The sequence below is a fragment of the Canis lupus genome, chromosome 16 (genome assembly GCF_048164855.1).
Source record: "Canis lupus baileyi chromosome 16, mCanLup2.hap1, whole genome shotgun sequence".
Classification (NCBI taxonomy): Eukaryota; Metazoa; Chordata; class Mammalia; order Carnivora; family Canidae; genus Canis; species Canis lupus.
In genome coordinates, this window is record NC_132853.1 from 50,646,774 (window position 1) to 50,666,019 (window position 19,246).

Below are 19,246 nucleotides of genomic sequence, written 5' to 3' on the forward strand. Positions count from 1 at the left end.
CTACCAAATCATTTTGTATTCTTTTTTTTTTCATTTTGTACTCTTAACCAAATATTTGGAGACTTTAAAAAATGAGATTTTAAAAAATTCTGGGGGAATGTTAGAGTTAATGAAGATTTATATTCACTAACAGGAACATACAACTTTCTAAAGCAATAGATTCCCTAATTTTTGATAATATCTATTTGATACACATACATTTCAGCTCACCACTGAACCCACCATCCAAGAACATTATTAATACCACTGTATCTGCTTCTGTGCTTTTCTAAAACATTCCATTCTCCTGTTTCTCTACAGAGAAACATGGTTAAACTTTTAAAATCTCTTGCTTTTCTACATGTCATTTTAAACAGGATAAACAAAATATTCCTTTATAACAATCTGAGACTTGCTTTTTTCATTCAATATTATATTTCTAAGAATGATCTATAGTATATTACTATAGTTTGCTTTCATTAACATATACACTATTAGTATTTCGTTATGCACCAAAGGTATATATCACAACCTCTTTATACATTCTATCACCAATTATGTTGGTTTTTTTTTTTTTTTTTTTTTTTTAGCTATTAAGTTCAGTGCTGCCATGAACATTTTTAAACATGTCTCTTGTACCTGTGTGCAAGAGATTTTCTGAGATCTATAGCTAAACATGAATTTTCTAAGTCACAATGTATGAAAACCTTACAAAATACTACATAATGTTTTTCAAAGTTCCTTTACCATTTTTGCTGTATTTACCAACAATTAAATTAATAGATTTAACTTTAGCCAATCTACTGGGTATAAAAAGATATTTCATTGTGACCTAAATTTTACTTTTCCCTGATTATTAATGATGTTGAGAGTCTTTTCATATGATTATTAGTAACTTATGTTCCTTCATCTAGCAATGGCTGTTCTTGTAATTTAGCCATTTTTGTATTGGGTTGTTAACTTTAGGGGTTCCCTATATATTCTCCACAATGATATTTTGCTATTATGAGTGTTCCAAATAATCTTCACTCCATTTGTGACTTGTATTTTCATTCTGTTTGTATTATCTTTTAATAAAGAAAAGTTTTTAATTGTAGTCAAATTTATCAACTTTTCTTTTCTGGTTGATTTCGTATCTTAAAAATAAACCTTCCTCTAAAATTAACAAGTCAGGAAACAACAAATGTTGTTGGCAAGGGTGTGAAGAAAGGAAAACCCTCTTACATTGTGAGTGGGAATGCAAGCTGGTACAGCCACTCTGGAAAACAGTATGGAGGTTCCTCTTCAAGAAGCTAAAAGTAGAGTTACCCTATATGACTCAGCAATTACACTACTAGGTATTAACCCCAAGGATACAAATGTAGTGATCCAAAGGGGGATGTACACCCCAATGTTTATAGCAGCAATGTTGATAACAGCCAAACTATGGAAAGAGCTGTCTATTGATGGATGAATGGATAAAGATATGGTGTGTATAGATACACACATACATACACACACACAAATGGAATATTACTCAGCCATCAGAAAAGATGAAATCTTACCATTTACATTGACATGGATGGAACTGGAGAGTATTATACTGAGCAAAATAAGTCAATCAGAGGAAGACAATTATATGGTTTCACTCATATGAGGAATATAAGAAACAGTGCAGAGGATCCTAGGGACAGGGAGGGAAAAACAGAATGGGAAGAAATCAGAAGGAGACAAACCATGAGAGACTCTTAACTATGAGAAAGAAACTGAGGGTTGCTGGAGGGGAGGTAGTGGGCAGGGGTAACTGGGTGATGGGCATTAAGGAGGGCATGTGATGTGATGAGCAATGGGAGTTATACACAACTGATGAATCACTGAACTCAACATCTGAAACTAATGATGTTCTATATGTTGACTAATTGAATTTAAATAACACATAAAAATAATAATCCTTCCTTAGAAAATTTTTCATCTCTTTTCTTCTAAAACTTTTACTGTTCACATCTAGAAATTATTACTGAATATGATAAATAGATAGGGATCTTTTTTTTAATAGATAGGGATCTGATTCCATTTTTTGCGTTTGAGTAATTAATTATTGCAGCACCATTTATCAAATGGTGTTTTCTCCCCTCTGTGATCTGCCATCTCATTACATATGTTTCCATTTTTGTGTGTGGATATATTTGGAAGTTTCTGATCCTGTCCTATCAGTCAATTTCTCTATAACCTGTGCCATTCTTACACTGTTTTATTTACTATAGTTTTATAATGAGTCTTCACATCCAGGAGAGCAAGTTCCCTCCAATACCACATGTTTTTCTTCCTCAAGAGTGTTTTAACTATTCTTGGCCTTTGTTCATACATACAAATATTAGAATTAACTCATCAAAAAAGTTAAGGTTTTAATAGAATTGCTTTGGATAAATTAATTAGGAGAATTGACAGTCTTGGGCTCTGAATTCATGAATATGGGATATATTCCCATGTAGGTATTCTATACTGTCTTAACAAAGTCTTATCATTTCCTCTACATAGGTCTTACATGTCTTATATTTGTTTCTATTTCTTTTTTCCTTTTTTTTTTTTTTTACTTATTATGGAAAACTAAATATACACAAAATAAAAGGTATACACAAAAAGCTTTTGTAATAAAAGCTCATGTACTCTCCTTGTAGCTGCAAATATTATCAATTCATGGCCTATCTTAGATTACCTATAATCCCACCCACTTGTCTACATCACTACCACCCATTCCCTTTAGAAAAGTTGTTGCTAAGTTACAAGAGTGTAGATACTCAAAACTAGTACCTTCATTATGAATTGTGGGCTTTGAAATAATAAACAGTACTTTGTCTCATGTAATGCTTTTGTCCTGACTTCTATCTTGTCAGAAAGCAAAATCACAGAACTTTCTTTTTGTTTGCATTTTTGCCTATAGGAAAAAAAATGTCTGAAAAGGCAGTTAATACTGGTTATTTCTGGTTAATGGGATTTTGTGGATTTTGTTGTACTTTGAGTATTTTTCCATATTGATTTAATTTTAATGGACTTTTTTCTAATAAAAATAATGAAGTTATTATCTTGAGGAGAAAAAATAGCAAAGTGATCCTCTTTCATATGTGTCAACTCAGTTTTCCTGAAAACGTATCACTTACCATTAGCTTCAGTCAATTCTAAAATCTTCTTAAATTCTTTCTTCTTTCTTAGAAAGGTCATTCATTTAGGGAATATAAATAATAGTGAAAGGGAACAGAAGGGAAGGGAGAAGAAATGGGTAGGAAATATCAGAAAGGGAGACAGAACATGAAGACTCCTAACGCTGGGAAACGAACTAGGGGTGGTGGAAGGGGAGGAGGGCGGGGGGTGGGGGTGAATGGGTGACGGGCACTGAGGGGGACACTTGACGGGATGAGCACTGGGTGTTATTCTGTATGTTGGCAAATTGAACACCAATAAAAAATAAATTATTAAAAAAAAGAAAGGTAAACTCCAAAATGCTGAAGACAAGTATTCAGATCCTCATAATTCATATTTTCATCTTTACTTTCATCAACGGCTTTAATGACATCAGTGAACACTAAAAATAAAGCAGTATGCTAACAAGTATTAAATATCAGTCAAGAGGGATCCCAGGTGGCTCAGCAGTTTAGCGCTTGCCTTTGGCCCAGGGCGTGATTCTGGAGTCCTGGGATCGAGTCCCGAATCGGGCTCCCTGTATGGAGGGAGGGATAATATATTTAATAATTCCTCTGCCTGGGTCTCTACCTCTCTCTCTCTGTCTCTCATGAATAAATAAAATCTTTAAAAAAATAAATATCAGTCAAAAAAGAAAACACCAATAGTAAGATGAATTTTAGTTCTAACACTAAGTTAACAAACATATAAAAGAGCTTCAGGAATGTTATGCAAAAAAAGAATTACCAGGATCTTTAATAATACTAAAAACTAATAAGGTAAAAAATCAGAGCCAAAAATATATTCTCCTTTACTACAGTCTCTGTATCTAAGGAAGTGCCAATTTAATTACAATTTAAATGCATAGGAATAAAAATATTATACAATTTCCCCCATTTAATTCTCTAATAACTTAAAATTTCCTAGTAATCTGTTTCTCAGTAGCAGAGACAGGAGTAGAAAATCTTCAATCTCATATGACATAAGGGGGAAAGGTTTTGTAGCAATACATGGCTCAGTCTTTGGTAAATTTATCCTAGTTTATCTTCTGTATATATAATTACTTGGAAATAACTATCCTACATGTCTTTTTAATATCTTGGACTATGTGTTTCACAAATCTGGGCAGTATTCCATCCATTGAATTTAAACAGATAATTTTTTACTGCAGTCAAAGCTTTCTTAAAATAACTTGCAAATATATAGAATTATTAAGGAGGTTGATAGATATGTGTGCATGTGTGATAAACTTTGGAACAAATTAAACTTAAGTAGACGTTTTCTAATAGGTGATTAGGATAGGTAAAATGAGGAAGCTGGGCAGTGGAAGGCATTAAAGCCATTATCAGGAGTTAACATTAGGAGTCACTGAAAATCATTATGGATTGCTAAACAAAGAAATAACAATCAAAATGATGTCTGAATTAGATGATTATTTAAAAGATGATTCTTATATATAAATACATACAACAAGATACATGTTCCTATCTTGTGAAATGAATTTTTAGGTGAAAGAAATTCTCACTTAAAAGTAAACAGATGACGAGTGACATCAGCAAGATCGTTGAACAAGAAGCCTCGGACCCTTCTTCCCTCAAATACACTGATTTAGTAGAAAATAAAAAATAAATTCCCTTTGTCACTAAAGAGGGCACTTGATGGGATGAATACGGGGGTTATACTATATGTTGGCAAACTGAATGTAAATATTTTTTAATAAAAAAAATAAATTCCCTTTGTGAGAAATCAGAAACTTAACTAAAAGGCTCTTAGACCCCAGGAGAAGGCAAAACCAGAGGCACTGAAGCTGGTAGGAAGATTTGGAACAACCTCCCGCAAAAGCTGGAGAGCCTGCCTCCAGCGCAGCACCATATGATCCAAAAATGCTCCCAGCTTCATCCATCCAGTAATGGTTCATACATCCAGCAATACAACTTTTCCAAAAGGCCTCCCCAGAAGACTGGCTTCTATCTTGCCAATCTCGGAACCCTGATGGGTCTAGCACAGCTAGCTGATTAGGTAGAAAAAAAGGTGGTGTGTTGAGCTGGTAGATGCAAGTGATCCTCCTGTCCGCTCAGCACAGAGTAGACAAAAATCCTAGCTTTTAGTTTCCCCCTGGAGAGGGAAAGAGTTTATCCATCCATCTAGCACATCAGCTTTTCAAGAACCAGCATCCGTCTTGCCACTCCTGGCCTCTGGGGAAGGAAAAAGTTGGTAGAGGCCCAGAGAATATCTGGCTGGGCTGATTGGTGTACAAGGACAGTATGTGAAGACCAGGAGGTGCTTTGTCTATTGCACAGACACCAACACAGAAAGTCCAAATGGAAATTTCACAATTAAAAAATACAATGACTGAAATGAAAAGCTTAGTGGTTGGACTCACCAGCTGAAGGGAAAAGAGAAAGAATCAATGAACTGAAAGACAGCAATAGAAATCACCCAGCGAACAACACTGAGAAAACTGATAATAAAATGAACAGTTTCAGGGACCTGTAGGCATATAAGAACAATCTAATGGGGCACCTGGGTGGCTCAGTTAGCTAAGCATCTGACTTTGGCTCAGGTTGTGATCTGAGGGTCCTGGGACCCTCACATGGGGCTCCCTACTCTGTGGGAAGTCTGCTTGTCCTTCTCCCTCTGTCCCTATCTACCCGCCCCACCCCCCCGCTCCTGTTTGCTCTCCGTCAAATAAATGTTTAAAAATCTTAAAAAAAAAAAAAAAGAACCTAAACCTAACATTTGCGTTCCAGAAGAAGAGAAAGAAACCATGGTTAAAGAGGTGCTCAAAGAAATAATGTTTAAACATTTCCCAAATTTTTAGATTTTTAGCAAGAGACTAACCTACAAATCCAAAAGAAAAAAAAAGTAAACCTTAAACACGTGACTAAAATCTAAAGAAATCCATATCAAGACACATCATAATTAAAGTTAAACTTCTAAAAACAAAGAAAAAATCTTGAAAGGGTCCAAGGAAAAACACTGTAGGGAAAGAAATCAATTTGAATTAAAGGATTTATATCAGAAACCATAGAAGCCATAATAAAGTGGCACAATACTTTTCAAGTACTGAAAGGAAAGTACTACCAACCTAAGATCCCATACTCAGAAAAAATATTCTTCAGGAATGAAAAGGAAATCAGGATGTTCTCAGATGAAAGAAAACTAAGATAATTTGCTGCCAGTAAACCTATGAATGGCTAAAGTTCTAACAGAAAGGAAAGGATAAAAGAAAGAACTCTTGAATGTTAGGAAGGAAGAAAAAAAATGGTAAGCCAAAATATGGGTAAATATAGTGTGTTTTGTTCTCTTGAATTTTTTTAATCAAGTTAAATGGTAGAAACAAAAATTATAATACTGCCCAATGTGGTTTTAAATATATGTAGAGAAAATATTTAAGACAGTTATATCACAAATGGGGGAGGAATGTAAAAGGAAATAAGGCTTCTGTATTTCACTTGAACTCGTAAAATGATGGCATCAGTAGACCGTGGTAAATTATGCTTATATAATGTAATACCTGGAGCAACAACTTAAAAAGCTTCACTTTTTAAGTGTACACTTTAAGATATACTCTGAAACACTACAAATAAATCAAAATGGAATTCTAAAAATGGGCAAAAGAGTTGAATATATATTTCACCAAAGATATATGAATGGCTAGTAAGCATGTACAAATATACTTGACATTATTAGTCATTAGGGCAATGTAAAATAAAACCATAGTGAAATTCCACTATGTATTTATTATAATGGCTATAAACAAAAAGATAATATCAAGTGTTGATAAGGATATGAAGAAACTAGAATTTTCATACATTGCTGACCATAAACTCTGGAAAACAGTTTGCCAATTTTATTAAAAGCAAAACATGAATTTACCACACATACTAGCAATTATTCTCCTAGGAATCTATCCAAGAGAAATACAAACATATTTCTGGTATGTTTAATTTCAGCAATATTCATACTAGTCCCAAATGGCAAATAAGAAATGTCCATGAACTGGTGAACCATCAATAAAGTATATCCATAAAATATAATTTGGATTTACTTAGTAATAAAAAGGAATGAACCACTGATACATACAACATGAATTAGCCTCAAAAAAAAAAAGTGAAGGAAATCAGGCACAAAAGACCACATGTTATATGATTTTGTTTATATTAAATGTATTAAAAAGAGAGGCAAATTTATACAGATAGAAAGGAGACAAGTAAGGCACCTACATGGCTCAGTTGGTTAAGCATCTGCCTTTGGCTCAGGTCATGATCTCAGGGTTCTGGATTTGAACCCTGAGTCAGGGAGTCTGCTTCTCCCTGTCCCTTTGCCTCTCCCCTACTGTTCACCCATACCCATACTCTCTCTCTCAAATAAAAAAATAAAATCTTTAAAAAAAAGTCAGTAAGTAGTTGTCTGGGATGTAGGTAAAGATTTAACTGCAAATGGCCAAGAGATAATTTTAGGAATGGTGGAAATATTATAAAAAATGGACTATGTCCACTTCTGGTCCAATTTCCAAAGAACTGAAGGCAGCAGCTCAAAGAGATATTTGCATACCCACATTCACAGTAGCACTAATCACAACTGCCAAGAGGTTGAAGTAACATAAGTGTATATTAATGAATGAATGAACAAATAAAATATGGTATACGCATGCAATGGAATATTAGCATGAAAAGGGAAGGAAATTCTGACATATGCTACAACACAGATGAATCTTGAGGGTATTATGATAAATGAAATAAGCCATTCATGAAAAGACAAATACTGTGTGATTCCACTTAAATATCTGGAGTGGGCAAAATTCACAGAAACAGAAAGTAGAATGATGGCTGCCAGAAGATAGAGGGACAAAGATGGGTAGGTGTAGTTTAATGGGTATAGTTTCAGTTTTGCAAGATGAAGAAGTTCTGGAGATTGGCTGTACAACAATGTGAATATACTTAACATTATTGAACTGTAACTTACAAATGGTTAAGATGGCAATTTTTTATGTTATGTGTTAAATACCACGATTAAAAATAAATTTTAAAAATGATATAATGGGGAAATGGTTGGAGGAAATTAGCTGTGACCAAGATATTAACTCACAAAACAGCAATGAAACAATGACTAAGTTGGTGAATAAATTATTGTATGGTGAAGCATTCAAGAAATTGATTTGATAATAGTGCCTTTAAGAAATCCAGACGCTGGGGATCCCTGGGTGGCGCAATGGTTTGGCGCCTGCCGTTGGCCCAGGGCGCGATCCTGGAGACCTGGGATCGAGTCCCACATCCGGCTCCCTGCATGGAGCCTGCTTCTCCCTCTGCCTGTGTCTCTGCCTCTCTCTGTCTCTCTCTGTGACTATCAAAAAAAAAAAAAAAAAAAAAGAAATCCAGACACTTAAGCACTTGCATTCATCAGAAATGACAAATGATAATTTTTTAAAATATTTATTTATTTATTTATTTATTTATTTATTTATTTATTTATTTATTTATTTATGATAGTCACAGAGAGAGAGAGAGAGAGAGAGAGAGAGGCAGAGACAGAAGCAGGCTCCAAGCACCGGGAGCCCGATGTGGGATTCGATCCCGCGTCTCCAGGATCGCGCCCTGGGCCAAAAGCAGGCGCCAAACCGCTGCGCCACCCAGGGATCCCCGACAAATGATAATTTACCTTTAAATATGAGACTCTTGGGACACCTGGGTGGTTCAGTGGTTGAGCATCTGCCTTCCACTCAGGTCATGATCCAGGGGTCCTGGGATGAGTCCCACATCAGGCTCCCCACAGAGAGCCTGCTTCTCCCTCTGTCTATGTCTCTGCCTCTCTCTCTCTGTCTCTCATGAATAAATAAAATCTTTTTTAAAAAATGAGACTCTTCATCCAGGTATAAGAGAAAATCTCTTCCTTTGGATTAATTTTTCCTTATCTGAGAAATCTTTTGGGAAGAGACAAAAAGCTTATCTTTCTTTTTAGCATAGGAATAAATAAAAGGAAATAAAAACAACAAGCCTTATCTTTCATTTCTTTTAATCTTGCTGAAAAATATTTAATTATTTGTATAAAAAAATAAAATCATTGCAAGCAAAAAATTTTAAAGACTTAATTGTGGTGATGGTTGCATGACTATAAATTTCATAAAAATTGCACGCGTGAATTATATGTGTATAATTACACCTCAATAGAATCGTTTTTAGAAGCACTCTAAAACAAAGGTAAATCAAAACAGTGTTTCATTCAAACATGTTCCTTATAAAAATTAAATCAAATCCCCAATAAATTGCTATGATGGAATCATTACCTATTTGATCTCCTCATAATCTTACTATTACTGTACATTTATGTAGTACATTATAATGTTTAAAATCCACATAACAACTCTGTGAGGTAAACAAGTTAGCTATTATTACCTTGATAGAGTAAGTTTTTAAAAAACTGGCAAATGGCTTGCCTGAAGATTTCAGGACTATTAAGTATCTATCTGAAAAGCAAGCTTAGTTCAGTTGAACTTCTTTTCAACCTAACTGCTTCTTTCCTCCAAATCATTTTAAAATGGGATCCCTGGGTGGCGCAGTGGTTTGGCGCCTGCCTTTGGCCCAGGGCGCGATCCTGGACACCCAGGATCGAATCCCACATCGGGCTCCCAGTGCATGGAGCCTGCTTCTCCCTCTGCCTGTGTCTCTGCCTCTCTCTCTCTCTCTCTCTGTGACTATCATAAGAAAAAAATAAATAAATAAAAATAAAATGATTTGAATTTTTTTTTTAATTTATGATAGTCACACAGAGAGAGAGAGAAAGAGAGAGGCAGAGACACAGGCAGAGGGAGAAGCAGGCTCCATGCACTGGGAGCCCAATGGGGGATTCGATCCTGGGTCTCCAGGATCGCACCCTGGGCCAAAGGCAGGCGCCAAACCACTGCGCCACCCAGGGATCCCAATTCAAATCATTTTAAAATAAACTTCCTACCTACCATCACATTTAGGAAGACTTTGCTCCACAGAGAGAGCACTCATAAAGTCATCTAACTTCACCATTCCACTTTCTGTAAAGTTGTGTTTTGGCATAAAAGGTAAATTCATATTTTAATACAACTAGGAAAGAATTACTTCTCTTTTATTTCATCATCATCCTATTGAAACTTCATATCTTGTCTCCCTAGATGAGTCTTTCTTAATTAGGTCAGCTCATTTCAACAATTACTCAACAACTTTTAAATATCTATTATAAAGTGCAATGGACTGCGTTAGGTACTTGATATAGAAAAAAAAAGAAAAGTGCCCATATAGACGGACCATGAGAAATTTGAGTCTATTTTACACCATCATGAAAATTCAGTCAATATGCACAAGGTGCATCAAGCTCCCTTGACAATACTAACCAATCCTTTAGAGACCCAAGTGTCCCTCCTCTCTACCCCTAGTATCCAGCTGATCCAAATAACTACCTATTTTTAGATACAAACATTCCATCAGTGATCATGCTAGTCCATTAGTGACAGAAAGGGCTCAATAATTGTAACAGCACCTATTCCTTAGATTTTTAAAAAGTCAAATCTTTTCTATTTGCCTTAGCTAGGACATTTTGCCCAGGTTCTAAAAATTCATTTCTAACATATTCCCAAGTCTGTCTCTTCCCAAAATGTTGCCTCTGACCTCTCCTCAACTGAACTTCTGCTGTGGACAATTCTTACTAAATGATAAAACAACTCTCTAATACAAAGCCTTTCCTAAAAACTTAAACTCTCAATCGCTTCTCAGCCTTTGGCTAAGATCAAGTGTAAAAACTTAAACTCTGCCTTAAATTTAGGCTGGTAACTGAGATATGCCATTTAACATCTAGATACTAACTGCTTGCCTTTTGTTTAAGTATCCCTAGCCCTAAATTCCTAGCTGTAGCACTCTTCCATTTTGGAATCTCCAATTCTTTCTTCTTGGGTCCTTAGGCTAATTGCTTAGAGATCCCTGTACCCCTTGAATATTGTGGTCTTACTGCCTGAACCTCCCTATAATTGGATCAGGCTTCCCTTAGCTAGGGATAATCATGGAGTCTTACATAAACAATTCTGAGGTACAAAAGGCCTAGCTCCTCCAAACCAACACATTAGATCAGACTTTCCAGGAACTACTTTCCTCTTCCTCTTCCTCCTCCTCTTCTTCTTTCTTTTTTCTTCTCCTTCTTCTCCTCCTTTCTTCTTCTCCTCCTCTTCCTCCAACCTCCTTCTTCTTCTACTACTACTACTACTTTCTATCTTTATACCTGTTCTTTTAGAATCTTCTTTAATATAGCCCATTCTGTTCTTATCCTAGTTGAGAGAACTTACTCAATCATTTAATACTATCCCATAAAAGTATCTAATTTTCTCAAAAAGTTTGGCATTATCAGTCTCACCATTTTGAGTAGTGTCTGTCACAATCTTCTTGAACTCTTTGATAAAGTAATTCCTATCAAAGGCAAAATGGATTGAAGTTCTTCTGCAGCAATGTAATTTTGTTGGAGTTTATTGATAGCTTTGTAGATGTTTTCTAAATATACAAAATGTAGAGGACTACTCAGAAACAGAATTTATGTGTCTTAAGCAATGATTAGTATCCAAAATCTTTATGTAGTAATCAGAAAGAAAGTTTTATCTACTTATTATCATCTCATAGGACTTTTTTCATATTTCTGTTGTAGCTTACATTATACCTAAATACTTCCCTTATAGCTCTCAAACAGAAAACAATCTTGAAGGTTGTTTTTTTAAAATTTAAATTGAATTAGCCAACATTCTATAAACATTTATAAACTATTTGTTTGGAGGAACAGCCTGTTCAAGTGGCCCAGCCAATACTGCTTGGTTCTGATTAGAACATAATGAATGGGCTCAGGACATCAAAATATCAAGGTGTTCAAATTCTAGAATTATAAATAAAAAATGAGAGTTCTTCCCCTTCTCATCACTTTAGTCTATCGTGCTTTCAGTTCACAATCTTCAAAATCATAAGATTTTATTTATTTAAAGATTCTATCTATTTATTCATGAAAGACAGAGAGAGAGGCAGAGACATAGGCAGAGGGAGGAGAAGCTGGCTCCATGCAGGAGCCCAATAAGGGACTCGATCCTGAAACTCTAGGATCACGCTCTGAACCGAAGGCAGATATTCAACCACTGAGCCACCCAGGTGTCCCCAAATCATAAAATTTTAGCAGATACACATGGCTATGATGATCCCTGTAATATCACACACTAAGATGGACATAATATCACTTCAGTGGTATTCCAGCCAAAAATGCATAACCTGAACTTATTCATGAAGAATACAAGGAAAACTACAAATGAGGGACATTATACAAAATAACTAGTCAATACTCTTCAAAAGTGTCATGGTCATGAAATCATCCCAGATTGGAGGAGATTAAGGACACATGACAACTCAATGTAATGTATGATCCTGGATGAAACCTTGAACCAGAAAAAGGACATTTATGGACCAAATGAAAAAAATTGAATATGGTTTCAGAATAGTAAATATTATATCACCATAAATTTATTGGTTTTGTACATTTACTGTGATTATATCAGATCTTAACACCTGGGAAAACTAGATGAAAAATATATAGGGATGTCTTTACCTTTGTATAATTATTATGATTTTAAAGCTATTTTAAAATGAAAAGCTAAAAATGTTTTAAAAATGTAAATCAAGTGACAGTCATATTTCATAGATGCTCAATTACCATCAATTTATTTTGAGAAGTTATACCAGATAAACTATTTCATACTTCTCTACATATGGAACATTAAGTATGGCAATGGTAGGTGATTTGATTTTAGTGACACCAGGAAGATAGATAACCATTTTATTCCACAATCTTCTACTCACTGGCTAAATGCCTGTTCTTCCATTATTCCTTTAACGAGGGTTCTAATTCTTCCTGGAATATAAAAAACTCAGAAATAGGAATAAGGCACAGAGTAATAGTAGTGCATTAGTAAAGGAATCAGAATGAAAATCTGATTGTGCCTCCTTAATAGAACACACTTTTTCAAATGAGTTATTGTAATATGCATTATTGTATAAGAATCACTAATATTTCGCTAAGCACTAATTTAACAATCCATGTAATATGAAATGCAATAAAAAGGTCACTAGTTTCTTTAAAGAAAATAAACTTAACTTCAGTCAAGGACTAAAGGAAGGAGAATTTAAGTTCCATACGTACTATTTCTGTAATAGAGGTACCACAGAAGGAAGAAAACACATATTGATTGGGAACTATTGCTCATCTTTGAAGAAGACCATAAAGCCCTGATGAGCTGAGATATATAATATTAATTTTCTCTTGATATTCCCACATCCATAAGAAATAATATCTGAAGTATTATTATATTATACTGGATATGGATAGCATATATTTAAGTTATGGAATCTGAGCAAAAATTTCACATAGACTTCTTACATACTTGGTTAAATAAACTGTAAAATAAGCATTTCCAAAAGACTACAGGTCCTCTCTTTTCTTGAACTTGAGTGAGTCCAATTAATCACTGAATCAGCTTCTTGGTCAAAGTTAGGCATCTGAAAAAGGGAGCATCTGGAAAGGCACAATCACCAAAACCACAGTTTATATGCGTTGGCCTACAGACCAGAAGTCATGGTTACTCAAAAGTACTGACAATTGAAATGCATACAATTATCTAATAACTGATTGATTCAGTATGTTTCTCTGATGATTCAAGAATTCAAGGACCTAGATTTTGACTTACATACATGATACTAACCCAGAGCATTCATTGCAGTTTTTTCCTTTGATGAAACCTGTTTTAGGGGGCTGGAATGCCTTCTCACAGTTGGCTTCTGAAGTTTGGGGATACTAAATGTATCACTTTTATCCAGAGACTTTTTGAGGCTTGTAATACTCTTCAAGTTATGTGGTATAGACTTTGAGTCATGAATTTCAATCTTCTCTGAACTTTTCTTAAAGCTTATGCCATCCTTTGAATATAGTTCCTGGAATCCTATATTGCTGCTATCAACCTCACTTAGGAATTTTTTTATTTGCAAAGGATTTTTTGATCTTCTAAATTCAAGGTAATCATTATCCTCTACAATTTTATGGTATTGGAGGTGTTTTCTACTTAACTTTGGGAATAATGATGGTTCAAATGGTCTGGAAGATAAAATGTTTTTCTTCCTATATTGTAGATAGCATTCTGATATATTTGATAACTTTCTGTTAGAAGTAGATTTGTCCAGGGCTTGACCATTCCGTAACTGCTAAGCAAGAGAAACATATTTAATTGTTTAATTTACCTGTACAATTTGAAATAGTTTTTTAAAAATATTAACTAAGTTCTCATGAAAACTATTCAAGAAATTATCAATTGCTTAAATAAATAAAACAAAGTTAACATGTAAAAAAAAAACAGAAATGAAAACCAAAAATGAACAATAATATATTGACTAGGTTAAATATAATCTTCTGGTTTGATATATTTAAATTCTTCCATCCTAAAATTACACTAAATCAAAGCGATAGGTTCCTAAAGCACATAGTTCTCATTCCCCACTCTTTGCCAATTTTGAAAGATAATAGGCTGATATGTCAATACAGCTACAAATCCCTTAGTTATGAGCATACCAAACTACAAGGAAGTTGTAGTGGGGAAATTTTTATCTTTAAATCAGAGTACAAATATTTACTCTTCTAAAGATACTTAGTAGTTGTGAGGGAAAAATAGCTTTATATATAAAATAAAATCTTTAGAAAAATATTAATACAATGTCCCACTGGAGCTTCAATTATAAAGTCCGCTTGATGGCTCTGAATAGTACGTTATATTTGAATAACACATTTAAAAGTATTTCAAGTGTTATAATATTTGATCCTCAAAACAACCCTATGAGATCAAGATGTTATAAAATCAAAGAAAAACAAGAAACTTCAATAGAGTAGCAGTAAAATCTTGACTATGAAGTCATTTCACTTAGAGAAAATAGAAAGTTTCTTAGTTTAGTTTGTGTTAGAATGAACAAGTAAAGGAAAATATTTGGATTCTAAATGTCTGGAAATGCTTTTCTGAAATTAATTCTTTTTTTTAAGTTGACATATAACATTGTATTAGTTTTAAGAGTAAAAAGTTTAGAAATCATCTCTAAGATCTATCAAAAAGAAACAGGCGAGTGAATGGGTAAAAAAATAAGATAAAATCTTTGACACTTCTGCTTTGGACTAAGACAATGTGATAGGGAACAACTTTATCCTCAAACCTTAAATAACTAAAAAATTGGATAAGTTATGTGAAAAAAATCATTTTCAGGCATTGGACAATAAGCAGCATAGGACTAAGTAATCCTTTAAAAAAGAGAAACAAACCAGCTGGGAATCCTACAGCTGTATCAGCTTACTGTCTAGAAGGAGTTTCTTTTTCTTTTTCTTTTTTTTAGAAGGAGTTTCTAACTGTAGCATAGGAAAAGTAAAACCTGAATAGAGCCCGCTGGTTTGAATGAGTAGAGGAAACAGAGATAAGAGACCAATAAGGCCAGAGTCTAAAATGTGGGAGTAGAGTGCCAAAAAAGAGAGAACTGCTGAGTTCTGGAGATTACCATTAACTCTTTGAGTATTAATTTGCACATACATGAGAAGATACTACTCAAGGACATGGAAAAAATTACCAGGAAATTGTAGGTAGAACAATTCCTATAGCTCACTGATAATTGAGAATGATTTATGATCCCATTAGCCAGAGCGGAAAGATCTCATAATACATGGGGCATCCAGTAAACTCATCCAAAGAATGCTGCCTTAGAAGCAGGTTGATTTTGGCTCAGGTCATGATCTCAGGGTCATAAAATCGAGCCCCACTTTATACTCCATGCTGGGTATGGAGCCTGCTTAGAATTCTCTCCCCCTTTTCCTCTGCCCTTCTCCCTCATCTCCCTCTTTAAATAAACAAATAAATAAATACAATATTTAAAATCAAGCAAATAAATAAGACTATTATTAATTCAAAGAGGGAAAGGTTTGCACAAAAAAGGGAAAGTAGGGCAGCCCCGGTGGTGCAGCAGTTTAGTGCCGCCTGCAGCCCAGGGTGTGATCCTGGAGAACCTGGATCAAGTCCCACGGCAGGCTCTCTGTGTGATGCCTGCTTCTTCCTCTGCCTGTGTCTGCCTCTCTGTCTCTATGAATAAATAAATAAAATCTTTTTTTTTAAAAAAGGGAAAGTAATCACAAGATACCTACTAAATGGCTCAGCTATGAGTAGTGTTTACATAAACATTTTAGCATAAACATTGAATTAAAACTTAATCAAATTACCATATAACTATATTGGCAGCATGGGTAAGTATATGAAGAGTAAGTGGTTGTGGTGGGGACAGGGAAGATGAAACAGAGCTAAATTCCTATTTTTCATTTTAGGAACTTCACTACATCTACCCCAAATTTTAAAAATCAACAAGTAACAATACAAATATGTTATTTACAGTCACTAAGCAACTATCAAGTAATCATTAAAACATTTAAAATGTTTGTTTTTTGGAGAAGCTGAGGAAAGGATCAGGTGAGAGAGTGCTTTATTTGTAGTAAAATTATATACATAAATAATCTTGATGAAAGGATATCTGGAAAGAATAAGGAATGTCATGATGTGCAATAGGAAGAGATTTAAAGAATAAGGAATGTCATGATGTGCAATAGGAAGAGATTTAAAAAACATACTTAATGAAGAAAAACTGAACTAAATCATGAATGATAGTGAAGAATGTACTAAAAATTTTTTAACTGTTGGGCAGCCCGGGTGGCTAGGTGGTTTAGCGCTGCCTTCAGCCCAGAGCCTGATCCTGGAGACCTGGGATTGAGTCCCACGTCGGCCTCCCTGCATGGAGCTTCTCCCTCTGCCTGTGTCTCTACCTCTCTCTCTCTCTGTGTCTCTCCCTCTGCCTGTGTCTCTACCTCTCTCTCTCTGTGTCTCTCATGAATAAATAAATAAAATCTTAAAAAGAAATTTTTTTTTAACTGTCAATGTCAGGATGTCAGAATGACCCACAAATTGCAAATATTATCTTTTTTCAGTTTACTACTTTGTTTTGAAGTTTACTTTGTGTTGCAAAATATTAAGGGAAAGATAAAAGTAAAAAATCATAAGATAGTTGTATAACCAATTTTAATTAGGTATATTTAGAGTATTAACCTTTTTATTTCCCTAATTTGAGAGTTAGAGCAATGATTCTAGAGAACCTATAAATTAGGGCTTAATTTAAAGACAATTTATTTATAAACAAAATTTGTTTAGCATCAAGAGCTCACTTACAAAAATCCTCATACTGGTGCTGTAGTTCATCCAAAGTAAATACAATATCTCTAATATCCGCCCTGTGGTTACCTGTAATAAGTTCAAATTTTGTATTTCTTTTTTGAACACAAAAATTACTTTCATCCTATTATAATATAAAAACAACACAAAAATGTTTGGAAGGATGAGTGGAGGGCCAGCTATTACAGGTTTTGAATAATATCTGGAATTGTGAGTTAATAACTCAGTACACACTGAAACATAAGACTAAGACCATTATTTTCTTTTCTCCTTAATAAAAGAGTTTTCCATCAAAAGAAATTAAGTCACATTTTAAGCCCCAAAGCTAGGTAAAATCAGGATAATATTTAATAAATAGTTTCTGGAGAGTTTTCCATAGGTGGAATTTCCTCACTAGATCATGAGCTCTTCAAGAGCAGAGGATGTGTCATTTGTTTCACCAATGCCTAGCAAAATATCCACTTCCCAACACTTAGAAATTATTTTTGAATGAGTAAAATAGACTGAAGAATAATGCAATGTCTACCTTGTGGACAGCAGAAAACCACTGACTTAGCACTTTATATGTGCCCAGCACTCTCATAATGGTAACTTCTATCATTCTTGCCCTTGCATCTAAGACCATTTTCCTTCTTGGACAGGGCAGGACGGAGGATGGGTTCAGAGGCAGTAACCTTAAATAACATCATTCCCAATTGTAAACAGAGGCAGAAAATGCTTTTCCCACTACTTCTTGCCTCCAAATATTTGACTTTCCTTGACATGCAAAGTGAAAAAGACCAGGAGTTGACTTATCTACTTATAAAAATACTAGGTTTATTCTTTAGTCTATGCATAAGAAATCAACTGTTCTATTATATGCATGAGTGAAGACCCTGAAAATAAAAGATGCAAGTTTATAAGTTTGCCTTCTGAGTCAAAGAAGAATTATATATAATATAGTTTTAGTGTTAAGTTTGATTCATTCTGAGTCTTGAAAATTGGCAAACTATGTCAGGTGCAGGTTTTTCAATTACTGCAAAGCAAGGTTAAGTATTTGACCTGTCTAGCATTCAAAGAAGTGCTAGACCAATTGATGTCAAGTTGTCTTCTGATTAGGAACTGCTTCTTACATTCTGTTTTTTATTTCCTCAATATTTAACCTAATTCTCTTCGATTATGGTCCTAACACCCCACTTAGTCTCTCCAGTGAACTCCTGGCACTTATTGATTCCATGTCTCAAGTTCTTAGATCATAGCTTAAGTCCTAAAATAATTCAAGGTTTCAGCCCTCAAACTCTTGATCAGTGAAAAATATTCTGTTGGACCATACATAAATTAATCCAGTGGGGAAGGCCATAACTTGTTTATGTCTGCTCTCCACTTAGAAGACTCCCTTCTCTGGAAAGAGGTCCAGCATCAACCAGTGAGAATGCGGTTGCCAACTATTTATAGATTCACTAGCTCTTGCTCAAAATTTACTCCTTGCTTCTACGCAATCATAGATACTTATCACAAATGTGCCAAACAAATATTTTCTATTTAAATAGAACCTGTAGCCAAATAAACATTACAAAATCTGAAATTACTATTTTGGCCCCTATGTGGCTTATCAAAACCTTAATGAATAATTCCTGGTTGAGAGTGAGGCAATCAGTATAGTTATAGGCACCATTTATTTTGTAAGGGAAGTTCAAAACAGCCTCCCACTCATATATGGTACTTCTGGAGGAAATTCAACCTGAAAAATATAAATACCTAGTGTGGAAAAATTATCCGAATCATCAAAGTCATATTCAAGGCAACACCACTTTGAAGGTGTTGAGTGACTATTAATACTACATTTCTGTA

The 19,246-nt window shown here is 34.5% G+C and overlaps 1 protein-coding gene across 1 annotated transcript in view; it reads right to left on the bottom strand.

Annotated features, from left to right (window-relative positions):
• Positions 1-19,246, bottom strand: part of EFCAB13 (EF-hand calcium binding domain 13) — a 70,978-nt gene that overhangs the window by 24,458 nt on the left and 27,274 nt on the right. Inside the window, 8 exon segments of the mRNA XM_072782145.1 lie at positions 3,117-3,160; positions 3,439-3,538; positions 10,091-10,162; positions 11,509-11,550; positions 11,553-11,642; positions 13,883-14,375; positions 15,688-15,689; positions 17,414-17,485. Coding sequence (XP_072638246.1) covers positions 3,117-3,160; positions 3,439-3,538; positions 10,091-10,162; positions 11,509-11,550; positions 11,553-11,642; positions 13,883-14,375; positions 15,688-15,689; positions 17,414-17,485 — 915 coding nt within the window.